Source organism: Ascaphus truei, chromosome 10 (assembly GCF_040206685.1).
Source record: "Ascaphus truei isolate aAscTru1 chromosome 10, aAscTru1.hap1, whole genome shotgun sequence".
Taxonomy (NCBI): Eukaryota; Metazoa; Chordata; class Amphibia; order Anura; family Ascaphidae; genus Ascaphus; species Ascaphus truei.
Window position 1 is genome coordinate 18,693,815 of NC_134492.1, and position 16,502 is coordinate 18,710,316.

The following is a 16,502-nucleotide window of genomic DNA, read 5'->3' on the forward strand; positions in this document are numbered from 1 at the left end:
GGTCCTTCACCCGTTGCCATAGAAACGAGATATGAACACACAGCACTGGGAGCCGGCAGGATGGCGGGGACAGGACCGGGCCCGCGGGAGAAAGCACCGCGGGACGAGGTCATGCTTAATGCCCTGCACCGGGAGACCATCCGCAAGGAGCAGCTCTCCCAGAAACTAGTGACCGAATACAGGATAAACCCCTATCACAAGGGTACGTGTAATATACACTCGCAGGCATTACTCCATATATCAATGGTAACATGCGGTCATATACACTACTACTCCCCTTACAGGCATCAATGCTGCCTATCACAAGGGTAACGTTATAGTAATATACACACTCTCAACCGTCAATCAAGGGTAACATACAGTAATATACACCATCAGTACACCCTCTTTCAAGAGTAATAAGAAAATAAACTTTCACTATCTTGCCTCCCATAGGCATTATTGCCCCCTATCACGAGGGTAATATATAGTATCTGCACCCTCACAGGCATAAACCCTCCCAATCATAAGGGTAATGTACAATAGTCACATTCTGCTCCCTCACAGGTATTAGTTCCTCTCATGTGTTGGATATTACATACACCTCCTGCTCCTTCACAGGCACCATTACCCCAATTTCACAATGTAAAATAGTAATATACACTCCCTTCCCACTTATTGCCATCTTTACACCTTACTATACTTAGTGATGATATATATTGTAATATAAAATGCCTGCCCTCTTAAACCCCCCCACCCCCCCCCCCCAAAAAAAAACAATTGTAGTGTGGTGTAAAACAATCAAATAATTACATTTGTCTTGCCATAGGGGTAATGAAAAACTTAATAAAGAACTTCTGTGTAGGCTTTGGTGTAGGGTAAATGGGAAAACTTATCTGACAACAATTTTGGTTTAATTAAAATCATGATTTCAGATTTGTATAGATTTTTGACTACAAAACAGGATCAATCTGAAAGTTAAAATAAATATTGTAAGCCATGCAGAGTGTCAAAAAGCATGACATACACCAGGGGTGGCTGCTCCAGTCCTCAATGGCCACCAACAGGCCAAGTATTGGGAATATCCCTGCATCAGTGGCTCAGTCATTCACTGAGCCACCTGTGCTGAAGCGGGATAACATACCTTAAAACGGGTGCACAAACTTGGGGGATTCTCTGCGGGAGGCGCGGCGGTTACAGAGGCCTCTCGCTCTTCCACGAAGGCATTTCAATTAAATGCCAGAAGAGCGGCAAGGGCCTCTGTAACTTCACTTACCTTGGCTAAGACGGCGTCTGGCGACGTGTCACCATGGCAACGCGGTGAGGGTCATGTGATGCCGCATTGCCACGGCAACATGACATCAGAACGGCGAAGCCAAGGTAAGCAGGGGGGAGAGCCGGCAGGGGGGTGCAGTGGAAAAAGATTGTGCACCTATGCCTTAAAACATGGTCTGTTGGTGGCATTTGAGGACTGGAGTTGGCCACCCCTGACACACACACACAGGGTAAGCCCTATAACTGAAACCCAATCACCGTTTTGTTCCCGCAGTTCATGCACTTACCGGGAAGCCAATGTCATGGCACGATAATCAGAATGAAGCTGCGGATGGTAAGCTTCTAAGACGGGACTTGTTACTGAGGGCTCAGAGGCAGCATAATGTTAACAGCAGATCGCTTATTACCATTTTTACCCACACAGAAAACTTCTTGAAGATTATACATCATGCCGCGTTGGAACCAACCAAGAAATACACTGAGCCGCAAACCACAAGTCAAGAAATTGGGTGGATCACAACCCCGCTGGTAAGTATTCCTTCTTTTGTGATCATCAGGCAGATAGTGTGTAGACAGCCTAAGAGGCATTAGTTTAGGCTTTAAAAGAGGGTGGTGTGTGTGTATATATATATATATATATATATATATATATATATATATATATATATATGTGTGTGTGTGTGTGTACCATATTAAGATATGGGGGGTGGGCCAACATGAGCACAGGTTGTTCGGACAGGTAAGGCTATAAAAAGGAGTGTTGCAAGGACTGCAATTCTCAGTCTGACTGTTTTGTCTTAGATCAACATTGACCGGACAGATCGACGGCTGCACTTTCCTCGACAGAACACCGAGATCACTACATACATGGAGACAGCGTGGCGCCTCAAAGAACAGAGTGTGAATCTCCAGTAAGGGAGAGGTGCTCCCATATAGCTGCCACAGCCACGGGTTGAATTACCTTAAATACAATTGTGTACATTTCCCCCAGTTTTAGATCAACCCATTCACAGCTGTCCTGACATGAAAGGCCACAAAATGCCTTTATAAAAACTTGATTGTGTATGTAAATTGTTTGCATATTTGTATTGGCTCTTAAAAAAACCTCCAACAAAAACAAACACATTGGGGCATCATTTATTTAACAGTCAATAACCACTGATTTAAGTCACTCAAGTATGACAAACATTTAGTTGAATAAGTTATAATTGGTTTGACAATTTTAGTATATTCCTGGTACGTTTTTGTTATCTCTTGTTGTACAAGTTTTCATAAAGTTAAAATGATCAAATCAACCTAAGAGTAAGGACTGCTATTTTAAAGTCTTTCAAAAAAAAAAATGTGCTCTGTATGTATGTATGTATGTATGTATGTATGTATAAAGCCTCTTCATCCCCCATCCAGAGATTCATACTAGGAAGAGTACATTTTAGTCATCTGGTGACGTCACAGCAGACATCCCACTGGGCATGTTACAACTGAGGTTTGTATTTAGCTATATACATGGCATCCGCATCTAAAACATCTTTCTGTCTCTTAAATTAAAAACCTCAGATAGCTGTAATAAAAACCATTTAATTGCAAGTGTATATTTATATTCTTTAATGGTATCCTAAATAAATGTGTAAGTATTAAAAAAAAAAAATGTTCATAGGACAATGCTCTGCAATTAGTCAATTGTGTAATGTATCCTATAGGAGACACTACTGAATCAATACCAATCTTTTGAAACAATGCAAGGCTGTGATGCTCTTCAGACAAAAATCTCCAAAAAGTTGCAATTCTCCAAACGATCAGAAAGAGAATTGCTTTGCAGAGGTGCTGTCGCGTCTCTGTATGGAGAAACATTCCAGCTGGTAGAAACGGTCTGGCCAGTGGCAGGGGAAAATTGCGCAAGGTCCCAACGAATGACAGATGAGCCTTATACATAGATTTTTAGCGGGATTTGTTCTTCATCTTCTGTCTCACATTCTTACCAGGTCTTTTCTATATAAAGAAGAACAAAGTCAGATCAGAAGCAGGTCACACAGATGTTACACTCCCACTTTTCCCTGTTGTAATTCCCCCTACTCACATTGGTGTTTTTTGCTCCTTTTTTCCCAGCCTTGCGGGGCCCCTTTGCGTGTGCCACACTTGCTCGGAAAGTAGACACGTCATTGTAACTCTCTTTTGTGTTTCTCTTTAAACCTTTCTTCTTCCCACCAAAGCCAAACTTCTGATCCTTAAAGCGTCGCTTGGCGTTAGGTCTAAGAAATAGATGAGACTAGTTACCCACAGGCCCGTCTTTCTTTTTAGCCAGCTCTTTTTCTTAGTGTAGTGAACCCTGTATCTTACCCTCTCTTATTCTGAGCAGCAGATCCATCTTTCTTCTTAGCAGCAGATCCATCTTTCTTCTTTTGAGGTTGGTCTCCCTCCAGAAAATCCAACTTGTCAGAAAGACCTGAGAAAAAAAAAAGGAAACCAACATCATGTTAATGAGTCTCCGGTTTGTGTGATAACCACATAAGGAAAAAAAAATAGGATCAGTAAAAAGCACAGAAGAATGCATCTTGAAGGCCTAAACATGTGTACCATGGAAGAGAATGGCAAGGGGAATTTCAGAGAAAGGGAATTAGAGTAAAGCTTTCAAGCAGGATTGTTGTGGCATATGAAGTCCGAGTATCAAGAATGCTTGGAATACGCACATGGGAATATTACAGGGTTTCATTTACTTAATAAGGATTAGAAGCATTAGGGAGCCTCTGTGATCAAATAGAAAATACAGAAATGGGTAGACTAGCTGGGTCACATCTGCTCTCTTTCTCCATGTCCTCACTACTTCTAAAGTACATAAATGTGACTCTCTCCTATACCATCAAATGCCCATTTCCCCTAACACTTACCTTTTTGGTATTTCTTAATTTGAGTCATCACGGCGGATTTCTCTTTCTGTCTCTTCTGCAAAACCTCAGTTTGCACCTGCAATTCCAAACAGCACATATGTTTAAACACAAAAAATATGAACTACCAAAAAGTATAGTGATACCATGCGATACCAGAAAGGAACTAAATGTGAATCAGCTAAACAATTGGCTGTAATACAACTATATTTCCTGGATAACATAAGATGTTCAACGTTCTATTATACATTCTAATGCAACATAACACCATTGAAGAATCAGCGACCTCTCCCCTTTAGGACCGCCTTTTCCATATGAATGATGACTACAGAAACTTGAGCCAGCAATCACCAACTTATGTTACACCAAGGTACTAGAAAGTGGTACCAGGGAAGCTATACAGGATCAGCTCCTTAAACCGTTTGTAAGACGCGTGTTGCCAGGTTGGAACTAGGAACGTATATAAGGCATGTGGAGAGATGCCAGAGATTTTATTTATATTGCAAGGTGTAGTCTTAAGCTCTATTCCAATTGTACCTTTTAAAACCACATGAAAGCCTAAAGGGAGCCAATTATGTAGCTAGTTCCTTAAAGCAGTTCATGTAGCCTACAAAAATGATGTGTATACATACCTATATATACTACATACATACCAAATGGAAATATTACTGTGTGCTCATTTGCATGTCTTAGACAGGTACACACACGTTCCTTCTGATCTGCACACGGAACTGCACTGAAAACAGATCACACAAGCTCTCTAAATAAGCAGCTGTCTCCATGAGATGCTCACCTTTTTGCCATATTTCCGCAGAGCTCTCAGCTGTTTGGCCTTTTCAGACTTCTCCATCGCAGACTGTTTTACTTGAAGTTTGTGGCGAACCTAAATATACAAAAAAAAAACAACAATTATTAATCAGACAGAAAGAGAGGGACGTGGAAAGTACTCCAAGAAAAATCCATGAAGTGTCAAGAAAAAAAAAAGCGAGAACAGATGGACATTAAAAGTATGTAGAAGAGTCAAGGCATTAATACCTTCTGCATTTGCTGGTCGGTCTTTGCCATCTCGGCAAAGTAATCATCAGGACGCTTTGTGGCAACTTTCATTTGATGAAGACGAGGCAGAGCAAAGAGCACAGCGGCCTGTGCTTGCCGATAACTGATGGAGAACAAAGTGTTAGACTGGCAGATTAAGGCATCCTATTAAAAAAAGGTGTGGGATGCTTTCACTCACAAGCACATCTCTCTCTGAAAATCATCCTCTGCATTAATGTTTGAGTTTTGCATGTTCTGGACTGTCTCTCCATTCTGTCCCTCCGCTTGCGATACTGGCGCTGCAGTAACATCCAAGCGCTCCAACCAGGGCAGGTCTTTCTTGAGATCCTCTAGACTCTGCCTCAGGCCAGCCTACAAAAAAGGAAGGCAGATATCATAGCAGTTTAAAGCCAAATACCTAGGAGTAAGAGGGAACTAGCAGCCATACATGTGACAAAATGGGTGTAAGGAAACATTTACTCACCACGTTATTGAAAGGTTTCTTCTTTCCCTCCAGTACCACATTTAGCCCGGGTTTCAGCTTCCCCTGAGAAAACGCTTCCTGCAACTATACCAGAGATGTATAGCCTAATTAAATGTCTATCCCGATATCAAGTAACCTCACACATTCACTTGAACAGAGACCCATTTTACAGCTAATAAATAACTGCAATGCTTAAAAAAAAATTTTTTTAAAAAAAGGAGGCAGAACAGTGGACAGCAGTCGTTATCTGCCCCGGAATAAGTGGTAAATGCTGCACAGGACATACCTCCAGACCAAGGGTGGCCAACTCCAATCCTCAAGGGCCACCAACAGGTCAGGTTTTAAGGATATCCCTGCTTCAGCACAGGTTGCTCAATAAATTCAGCTGTGTTGAAGCAGGGATATGCATAAAACCTGACCTGTTGGTGGCCCTTGAGGACTGAAGTTGGCCACCCCTGCTCCAGGCTAAACATAGGAACTGTTCCGGTTGGGACTAAGGGGTCCCAGTTAAGTATATGCAAATCGCAAACATAAGGTTAGGAAATGTACCTCTTTATCGGTCAACTCGGAGGGATCAAAGTCAGAATCCGATCCTGATACAGACTCCTCCCCGTGCTCCGACATGGTAACTTCCACCTGTAAAGAAACATGGCACATCCATCTAAAACACAATACATACATTTGTTTAGCTATTACACCCCCTTTTTTATTTGGCACCTAAATTCCACGCAGTACAGTTTATGCTTGACAGTAAAAGTTGCCACAGCTTGGTAATTGCACATGCTACAGAGCATAACGAATGTTACAGTGTTTACAGTTCCACTACTAAAACCCCTTCGTGTTACATAAAATAGAATGTAAAATAGACTCCAAAACACCGACCTGGCAAGTTAATGTTATGTACTGCCCTCTCCTGCTGCACTTTCACTTTTAGAAACAACTTTCCTAACAGCTGTCTCCCCATTAGTACTTGGTAGGCGCCAACGGGAATTAGTGGCAGACAGGCAAGTTTATCGGCCAGAATCATTATCAAGAGACAATACCATTGTAAGTGTCTTGCTTTTCTTAAGCAGAAGGGACTTTAGACAGTGTTGCATGTGTGGTCATAATCAGGATCTTTATCATTCATTAAAGAGGAATATACAGCACCCTCCCGATTACCCTGCAGTGTACTTTTAGAGTTCCCGTTATCTGGCAACACCGGAGTGTCACCGGACCCCTCTTGCAGGTCGTATGATCGCCCTAGGAGCGATCGCAGTGCGACCAGGCCCAGTTTATGTAAAGGGGAGGGAGCTCCGCCAGATTGCAAGCTTCTAGGACCAGGAACCTCATTACATTTTATTTCAGGATGTTTTAAAGTTGTATCTTATGTTTTGTTCTTGTCCCTACCCTCGCATTGTTCTGCACTGCGGAATATGTTGGCGCCATATAAATAAAATACAATAACTTAACCTAAGCTTCAGTCCTTAAACATTAACCCTATACTTGCCAGAAGGGATCTGCAATGCATTTGTGGCCCCTCTTGACATTGAAAGGGTTAAAATGCTTATGCATATTTATTTAGCGCCATCCATGTAGATAATGCTTTACAGCAGTAACAAGTGACATGTAGTCGGAATAGGCGCTTCACATATAAAAAGTAGACATTTAGGAAAAGGAGTCTCTGCCTTAAAGAGCTTACAAATTAGTAAGAAGAAAAGAGAAAATCCGGAGCAGCGGCAACGATATCATCCAAAAATCAAACGGCAACCCAGGTAGTTAGGAAAATATAAACGGCTTTATTCAGACATACAAAAGGTAGCAGTCTCCTGGGGAAAAAAATCTCCCTCGCGTTTCACGCCAATGGGGCGCTTTCTCAAGCAACTACCTGATTTGCCATTTGATTTTTGGATGATATCGTTGCCGCTTCTGCTCCGGATTCTCTCATTTCTTCACGTCATCGCTTCAGGCAAGGAGGCACGCGACTGAGGGGGTTGTCTGTGATCCATAACGCCATCACGAGCGGGACGCCCCGCATACTGCTGCCTATTGCTACCATCAGAACTATAGACTTGGGGGGTCAAAATAGGAGGCAAGATCACTTCACCTTACCTCCAGGACCTGACCCTGTGTGCTAGAGCCATGGACCTCGGATCACGGATCACAGATGTCCCCCATCTCGATACTCAAGTACTTACGATAAGACTCTTTGCAAGCTCACTCCTGAGAGCACATCCACAGACACTTTTCTATGGTAAGTGCTAAGAACTCAGAGAAAGTAGGAGGAAGTTATAGTAAGTGACATATTGTACATAGGAAGGATCCGAGGCCCCCAATACGGAGAACATTTACAAGACTAGAAGTGTGTCCTTCAGTTTTAGCTTATTTGTTCATTATTAACATGAACTGCTGATGACTTTATTCCCTAAAAGCTGCTACACTGAGCATGACACAGCAGGTTACATGTAATGTTCATAGCACCGGAGAGAGACTAGATAAAGACATGATAATAATTATAATCCACATACCTCTAAGCAATACCACACTCCACTCAGCTTCACGTGTAGCCTCCCGGAAGTACTCCACCTTCACTTCCGTTCCGGCTACGTAGTTCAGAGTCAGGTGGGTCACGTGTTGAGTGTTAGAACTACACTTCCCAGCATCCTTTGCGGTTTCTGCAAGCGCGTCACGCAATAAGAGAGGCCGTGTTCGGTGGCGTAGTGAGATAACATATATATTTACACGGGAATGAGAGGAGGGAAGAGGGGTTAAATAGTAAGGGAATGGGACACGTAGACCCCCTGGCCGGGGAATGTGATGTAACAAGTATATGCTGGTACTGCGGATAAAATACAGGAGTACACACGTGACGTTATTTCATAGCATCCACATTGCGACATGGCACGCAAGTCATATTCCTACAGCAATTCGCGATCGGTTCCAGTTAATGTAAATGATGGCACCCGAAGCACTAGTACTGACAACCATTCCCAGGACTACATCTCCCGGCATGCAGCGAGGCGGCGGCCTCCCAGGCCCAGCTGAGCGTCCTGGTTTCCATGGTAACCGCGGTACATCGCAAGATCCAGGAGCCGTGAGAGGCAACAGGGCACGGTAACTACCTGGTGTGTGTATGTGTGTGTGTCAGAAAGAGTGTGTGTCAGAAATAGTGTGTCAGAGAGAGAAAGTGTGTGTGTGTGTGTGTGTGTGTGTGTGTGTGTGTGTGTGTGTGTGTGTGTGTGTGTGTGTGTGTGTGTGTGTGTGTCTGTGTCTGTGTCTGCAACTTCATGAGCCACTACCCTGACACGAGAACTCTCTTCCCATGAGTGCTAAAGCCCATGTCTATAAATACTGCGCTATATGAATGCACACACACACCTGTCTCTTACACATACACATGTACAATGTAATTATATCCCTATATACCCATAGGGACTACATAGTATCTACGCACACTAATAGTAGTGCAACACCCTTTCTACACCTACCCACACCATTGGTATACACTCCCCCTCCACACACACCTTTTGTAAAGCGCTGTATACACTGTGGGTGCTTAATAAATTTATATTTACACATATATACACAAACACTCTTACATCACAAACATTTGGGAACTATTTAACACCTAATGTCATAAATCGCATACTGCATAGGGGGAGGGATAGGTTTCACGCACAGATTACATTCTAGGTTGCCTGTTTTAAAGTAACAATTTTATTGCTTTATCCATTGTAACATCGCCCGAAGAATAGATCAGTGTATCTCGAAAGCTCGCACAAATAAAAGCATTTCGTTAGCCACAGAACGGTATCGACTATTTGTTTTTGATTATTAAGCTCACCTAACATTGTACAGATACCTCTATATATATATATATATATATATATATATATATATATATATATATATATATATATATATACACAATAAGATACAGTTTGGAAACGAAATCAGCAGGCAGCACTCCAGAATTGAACAAACAAGTGTATTGAAAAAATTAACACAAAACCAACGTTTTGGGCCACGAATGGGACCTTTGTCAAGGTGGTGCATATATACACTTTCACTCGTGTTTTAGTTTGCCATAACGTAATAATAGTCATATTTTTTCTTATATAGCGTTAATAGTATACGCGGGGCTTTACATAGAATTCTGCAGACACAATGAGTCCCTAGCCCGTAGAGCTTACAATCTAATTTTTGTTTGGCGTCTGAGACACGGGGGGGATAAAGTGACTTGCCCAATGTCACATTTTGTTCTATTTTAGTTCTCGCTGAATTTTAGAGAGAAAAAAACTAAAAATAAATGGGAATGCTTCAATAGCATGAATAATGCTTTAAATACGTATACAATCTTAAACTAATTAGGGCAAAGAAATAATAAAACTGAAGAAACATAATTCAAAAAGATAAACATCTTCAGCAGCTAGGGTCAATTAGCCTGGTATTCTGGTTTTGGTTCAAAATTATTTTGGGGTTTGGGTTTTACACACACAAACACACACACCAAAATGTTGCTTTTATTTTTTGGATAGAAATATATATATATATATATATATATATATATATATATATATATATATTAAAACACAACAGCGCAATACCACAAACACAATGTTTTCAAACCTTAAACATAAAAATATGAATAAGACCCAGAAAAAATATAAATAAATTATAACAATTAAGCAAACTTGGTAGTCCAGGTAATATTCCAAGCTTCAAACCAGGGAAATATTCCAAGCTTCAAACCAGGAAGAAGCTAATAACCAATTGTTATAGGGGGGGGGGGGGGGGGCAACCGAATCCAAAGGAGGAATAACTTCCACAACTGAAATGAAAAAGAAAAGAAAAAAGCGCACCCCCTAGTGCATTATCATCACAGTAGGAAGATGAATATTTATTTATAAAACAGGTGGTAGGCAATGCACACTTACAAGAAATAAATATGCAATGTTCACATAAAAGGTATCTTTAAAGCTGCCGTTCAGTCTTTTTTTTTTTTTTTAATTTTTTTTACTTCAATAGTTTCATGTGGGCAATCTCTAATTACCTAAAGAACTGTATAGCTGCCGGTCAATTCGTTCTCCGTCTATTGATCAGCAAAGTTTGGCGACATCTTTAAATATGGGGAATGTAAATCTTTGCTATAGGAACAAGCATGCTTGTTAAAATAGAATACAAGAAAATTGGTCTTTCAAAGTTGGTTTTTTTAAAACAGAAAATGCTAAAAGTATTTTTTCTTACTACAGAACTGATTTATTAAAAAAAAAAAAACCACACATGCAGGATATTGCCTGAACTGCAGCTTTAAGGAGCCTCGAATGCCCAGCCGGTAGATGGATTATGGGGACACAACCAACTCACTGGCACAGTCCAAGCTTAACCGCGGGGTCCTCCGCCAGACAACAGGCAATCAATAGGCTCCAAAAAAGTTAAATGGAAGTCTCTCCAATAGTGACGCGGAAGTACTGCGAGACTCTAGTGACGTAAGCCCTACGCGTTTCGTCCGCGACTGCGAACTTGGTCATCTCCCCCTGACGAAGTTCGCAGACGAAACGCGTAGGGCTGACGTCACTAGGGTCTCGCAGTACTTCCGCGTCACTATTGGAGAGACTTCCATTTAACTTTTTAGGAGCCTATTGATTGCCTGTTGTCTGGCGGAGGACCCCGCGGTTAAGCTTGGACTGTGCCATTGACCAGCTAGCACAAGCTGTCTATGCTATGAGAGACGCCATCTGCCCAGTATGATCGCAGTGAGTTGGTTGTGTCCCCTTAATCCATCCACCGGCTGGGCATTCAAGGCTGCTTAAAGATACCTTTTATGTGAACATTGCATATTTATTTCTTGTAAGTGTGCATTGCCTACCACCTATTTTTATAAATAAATATTCATCTTCCTACTGTAAAGATATATATATATATATATATATATATATATATATATACACATGAGTCTGTATAAGTATGTACATGCCCATGTATACGTACAGTACTTATGGGGCCATATTTACAATGCAGTCTTTTGCCATAAAGCAGAGAAAAGCAACAAAAAAAAGCACCCAGAATCCAATTGTCGAAATACAATCAACTTACTGATGATAGATATAATGAACCAAACAAAAAACATGATAAAACAGAAGATAAAAGCACAATACAGGACAGTATATCTGTTTTAACCATTTAGTTACAATAGGTATTGGATTAATATACGTTTTATATATAGACGTTTATATTTATTATTTCTATATTAGCGCACTTCACATTTTTTTGGTTTGCCATAAGGCACCTGCTGCTGCTGAAAAACACCATACAGCCCATTTAAGTGAATGGGCTGGAAAATGGCTTCCAGCGACAATGTCTAACGTCAGAAGACTGCCTAGCAAATATGGACCATAATGTGATACAAAAAATTCTGTCTCTCTCTATTTTCCTTTTCCTCAGTGTCAAATCCACCCCCTCCAACTCGCCTCTATTGGTATGAACATCATGGCTAAAAGGTTATTTATTTTTACACACGCAAAGACAACACTAAAAAAAAAAAATAGATGTGCATGAGCCTCAGTGTGGTTTCCCTCCTGATAAGCTGTCTTTTGTTTTCCAGAGTTTGCCGACTTGTCAGTCCAACATGTCGGTGATTGTGGCTCAGTCTCACTACATCTTTGGGCTCCGGCCTCGTGTCGTTAATAACATTTGCTACTTTGATGAACAAACCATCATTTTCCCATCGGGAAATAACTGTGTCAAATACAACGTCGATCAAAAATGGCAAAAATTTATTCCAGGTAAGACTAATTCCTTAGGTTCTTCTCAGTTAAAAACGTTAGGTTCCTAATTACCCTTTTTCTTTCGGTTCATAAAGCATTTATTCATGTATGTCTAAGATAACCTAAGGACACTTATACTAAGAGTATCTGATTTATAAATACTCAAATATTGAAAATATTCTAGTTAAAGAAGCAGGGTACATAGAAAAATCAATACCAGCATCAATAACATTAGTTCACAGGACAGAATCCATCTTTAAACCATCTTCATATTCCGGTAATTTTGCCTGTTACTCAAGTCCTAATATTTCTTTTTTGTATTGTTCTTGCACGGGCTCCCAGTAGAGTATAGCATCATATTAAGAAATGGTTCTGGTGACTGGACCTTTGGTTTCGTGGTTCTTAAAAGCTATGGCATTGCTTGTGCTTGCAGGTTCAGAGAAAAGTCAGGGAATGCAGGCTCTGGCGATCAGCCCCAACCGCCGTTACCTGGCCATATCCGAAAAAGGTTTGGAAAAAGCTACAATCACAGTCTATGATTTGGCTGCTGGGCCGTTCAAGAAACGCAAAGTGCTGAGTGCGCCCGACTGCGCGGCCCGCGAGTTTGTCAGCGTTGCTTTTTCCCCAGACTCGAAATATCTGGTGGCTCAGTCAGGGGTTCCTGAGTGGAATATCATCTTCTGGATGTGGGAAAAGCAGAAAATAATGGCAACTGTGAAAACTGACAGCCAGAGCAACCCTATTTACCAGGTTATTTACTGCATGCAGTGTGAACACACCACATCACCCATACTGCACACTGAAAGCAGGGACATTTGTACTGTCACCCAGGTTACATACAGTGGCCCGTCCACTGTAACTAGGCGAACAGCGCTGCAACTTATTGTCACCCAAATATTAACACACTGAGCATACAGCTACACCCTGCATTGTCACTGTCAATCGGATAACACACTGCATACAATGTGTCATAACACACCAAATAACTCCTCCAGATCCTACTCCGATCACAAATTTACTCAACTTTGAGTCGTATATTTTGTAATGATGCCCCATTCATGTCGCAAGGTAGCACAAGTCGAAAGTTACCCCCAAAACTACATACTGACCCACGCATAGCTAGCTTTAATATGTGTTCTTATGTTTTAGGTGAGCTTTAACCCTCAAGATAACACACAGATCTGCGCCACGGGTCAAGGGGTCTTCAAACTGTTTCGCTACGTGGAGGGTCACTTGAAACAGACTAACTTTCAGAAGGTGGATGCGCAGAACTTCCTCTGTCATGCCTGGCTCTCCGAGGATCGAGTCATCTGTGGCACAGACACTGGAAAGCTCTGTCTATGGGAGTCTGGAGACCTGCGCTGGGAGATAAACATCAGCAGCAGAACTGGGCACAAGGAACATGGCACGCCTTCCGATGATGGCCGGTAATCATCATCATCATCATCATCATTTTTTATTTTTTTAAGTAAATACAGGCCTCCACTTAAGGGGCATTGCAATACTTTAGAGTCAGTTTTATAACAACTACAATTGAATAGAAATATATTTTTACACTAGAGTCACACAGGAAAAAAACAGTTATAATAATAAATGGTTGCATTAAATGAACGAAGGCTATACACATTCACTTTACAACAATTTCATGGACAGCCAGGGATATGATTATGGGCAGGGCTCGACAAATGCACTCGCCTGGGATGAGTGCATTTTGCCCACTGTCGAGTACCTGCGGCTGGGTGTGGCGGTGGCGTCTCCCGGCATTCTCCTGCTTCTCCCCTGCAACTTGCGACTGTCTCCCCTGCAGCTCCTGTGAAAATGGCAGCGCGGCATCAAATGACAATGGGACGCTACGTGACGTCATGCAGCGTCAAGTTGCCACGACAGCTTGACGGCACTTAGCATCTCGTTGTCATGGCAACGTGGCATCAATTGACGCTGCGCAGCCATTTTCACAGGAGCTGCAAGGGAGACAATCGCAAGTTGCAGGGGAGAAGCAGGAAAATTACTGGGAGACGCCACTGCCATCGCCGCACCCAGCTGCAGGTAAGACCCGTGAGGGGAGCTCGACGAGTGGGTTATTTTTTTTGTTTTTTTTAGCATTTGTTGAGCCCTGATTAGGGGCTTAAGTAACATTTATGCAAAGGATTCAAATTGTGTTAGAAAAGGTAGGATAGACCTTCAATGTGTTAAAAGAGGCCCTGCCTCAAGAAGCTTACAATCTATAGGTAGGGTAAGTTAACATTGGGAATGGGATAAGAGGGTTGGTGAGTATTGAAAGCAATAGAGCAGCTGTAACATTACCAATGAGGGAAACCCTTTTAAGGGAGAGTTAGAACAGCCTCGGCAGTGTACACAGCACCAGTTAACTATTGCAGCTCTCAGCTGTACAAGCCTTTTCATGAGTTGTGAAACTGTGTTGCAGATGGGTAACATTTTCTGCCCTATTTTGCCTCCTAAAATTGAAAAGAAAAATCTTTTTTGAAGGTCATCATGTATTTTTTCCTTTTTATCGGTTTCATAGAAAATAATGGATATATTGTCGAAGGTTCTTTGCTTTTTTTTTTTAAATAGCGATCAATAGATCTAAAGATCAATACATATATATTGTAGCTATAAGTATATCTGAGGTGGGTACTTTTGTTACATGCATTTTCTTCAGAGAAGCATGTACTGTAGATCCTTCCACCCAACAGATCTTCCCTTTTCCAAAGTGACAGTATATTTGTTTTACCTCCTGTTACCAGCGCCCCCCCTGCACTGGAGTCCTCCGCTCAACCTCCGGTTCGTATCAGTGCCATTCTACCCTACTCCAAAGGCTTCCTGTGCTCTGCGGGACCAGGCAGAGTCTGCATGTTCGAGAAAGTAGAAGACAAAGACCTGTACAAGAGGAGTATTAATATTCGAGTAAGTGGAGGGGAAAATGTAAAGGATAGAGGGGGGGTTAAATGAAAAATGAAGGTAATATTAAGGTTATGGAGATTATGAAGAGCGTGGAGGAGTTAACATTAGAGTAATGTATTTACACCCTGTGTATGTTCTAGATCCCACAAGATGAGCACAGCAACGACCCCAGCCTGTCTGAGCAGCAGGAGGTTCTCTGCATGTGTCTCAGCCCTTCGGAGGAGACTGCACTGATTACCACTAGTAAAAGTCAGCTGTACAGCATCGCCTTGTCCTCTGCTGAAATCAGTAAGGTGAGCGCGGTGCTTCACTCCAGGGAAATAAGTCACTCCTGGCCCTATCAAAATACATTGTTCTTTTATTCCTCTACTTGTTCATTTGTCTTTTTTGCTTCTTTTTTGAAGCTTCCCAGCCAGCAGCCCGTTCTCTCTTTCCCGTGGCACTGCTTCTCTATCCGCTGCCTGGTTTGCTGTAGGTTTTCTTCTCTCATGTGGCCGTGGTTTTTTTTCTGCTACTCCTTCTTCTGTCCCACTTCTCTTTGCTTTTGTCTCCTTGCTTCTTCCCATTTTCCTTTGCTGCTGCTCTTCTTATCTTATGTTTTACACTCTCTCCTCTCTCTCTCTCCTCTGTCTCTCCTCTCTCTCCTCTCTCTCTCCTCTCTCTCTCTCCTCTCTCTCTCCTCTCTCTCTCCAGGGGCAAGACACTCACTTTGAGTATCTGACTGAATCATGGCACTCTGCCTCTATTACTGGGCTGAGCATCTGTATCCGCAAACCCCTCATTGCCACCTGCTCCTTGGACCACTCTGTGCGCATCTGGAACTATGAGAACAAGTACAGTAGATATTTAATGCATTTGCTTTCTTATTTTTTACATTTCTCTTTTCACCATCTTCTCCTGATAAGTTTTTTTTTTTTAAATGTACACATGAAGTATAAGTATATCAGGGGTGGCCAGCTCCCGTCCTCATGGATCACCGACAGGTCAGGTCTTCAGGATATCCCTGCTTCAGCACAGGTGGCATAATCAGTGGCTCAGATTGAGACACCTGTGCTGAAGCAGGGATATCCTGAAAGCCTGACCTGTTTGGTGGCCCTTGAGGACTGGAGCTGGCCGCCCCTGAGGTATGTGATCAAACTCCAGCTGCTCTAATTAGCTGCAAGTTCCGATCTGGTTCACTCGGAACAGAAGAAAAACTAT

General features: G+C 42.0%; 3 protein-coding genes across 6 annotated transcripts in view; 2 read left to right on the top strand and 1 right to left on the bottom strand.

The window, feature by feature from the left end:
• On the top strand, positions 1–2,549 carry CFAP144 (cilia and flagella associated protein 144). Its single transcript, XM_075616055.1, has 4 exons — positions 1–202; positions 1,529–1,588; positions 1,679–1,782; positions 2,056–2,549. The coding sequence occupies exons 1-4, from the start codon at positions 61–63 to the stop codon at positions 2,167–2,169; spliced, it is 420 nt and encodes a 139-aa protein (XP_075472170.1). The 5' UTR covers positions 1–60; the 3' UTR covers positions 2,170–2,549.
• EBNA1BP2 (EBNA1 binding protein 2) lies at positions 2,376–8,608 on the bottom strand. Its single transcript, XM_075616054.1, has 10 exons — positions 8,160–8,608; positions 6,202–6,288; positions 5,653–5,736; positions 5,368–5,540; positions 5,169–5,292; positions 4,927–5,016; positions 4,137–4,212; positions 3,589–3,694; positions 3,329–3,500; positions 2,376–3,240 (listed from the first exon to the last, which is right to left on the bottom strand). The coding sequence occupies exons 2-10, from the start codon at positions 6,274–6,276 to the stop codon at positions 3,190–3,192; spliced, it is 951 nt and encodes a 316-aa protein (XP_075472169.1). The 5' UTR covers positions 6,277–6,288; positions 8,160–8,608; the 3' UTR covers positions 2,376–3,189.
• CFAP57 (cilia and flagella associated protein 57) overlaps positions 8,318–16,502 on the top strand; it is a 26,242-nt gene continuing 18,057 nt past the window's right edge. Inside the window, exons 1-8 of one of the 4 annotated variants that reach the window (XR_012804046.1) lie at positions 8,318–8,745; positions 12,076–12,109; positions 12,236–12,416; positions 12,832–13,148; positions 13,548–13,825; positions 15,146–15,305; positions 15,443–15,595; positions 15,996–16,135. Coding sequence is in view for 3 of the 4 variants with exons in the window: in XM_075616051.1 (XP_075472166.1) it covers positions 8,585–8,745; positions 12,076–12,109; positions 12,236–12,416; positions 12,832–13,148; positions 13,548–13,825; positions 15,146–15,305; positions 15,443–15,595; positions 15,996–16,135 (1,424 nt within the window). In the remaining variant the exon portion in view is untranslated. Of the gene's footprint in view, positions 8,746–12,075; positions 12,132–12,235; positions 12,417–12,831; positions 13,149–13,547; positions 13,826–15,145; positions 15,306–15,442; positions 15,596–15,995; positions 16,136–16,502 lie in introns of all 4 variants that reach the window. The other 3 variants (XM_075616051.1, XM_075616053.1, XM_075616052.1) reach the window with 3 other exon arrangements.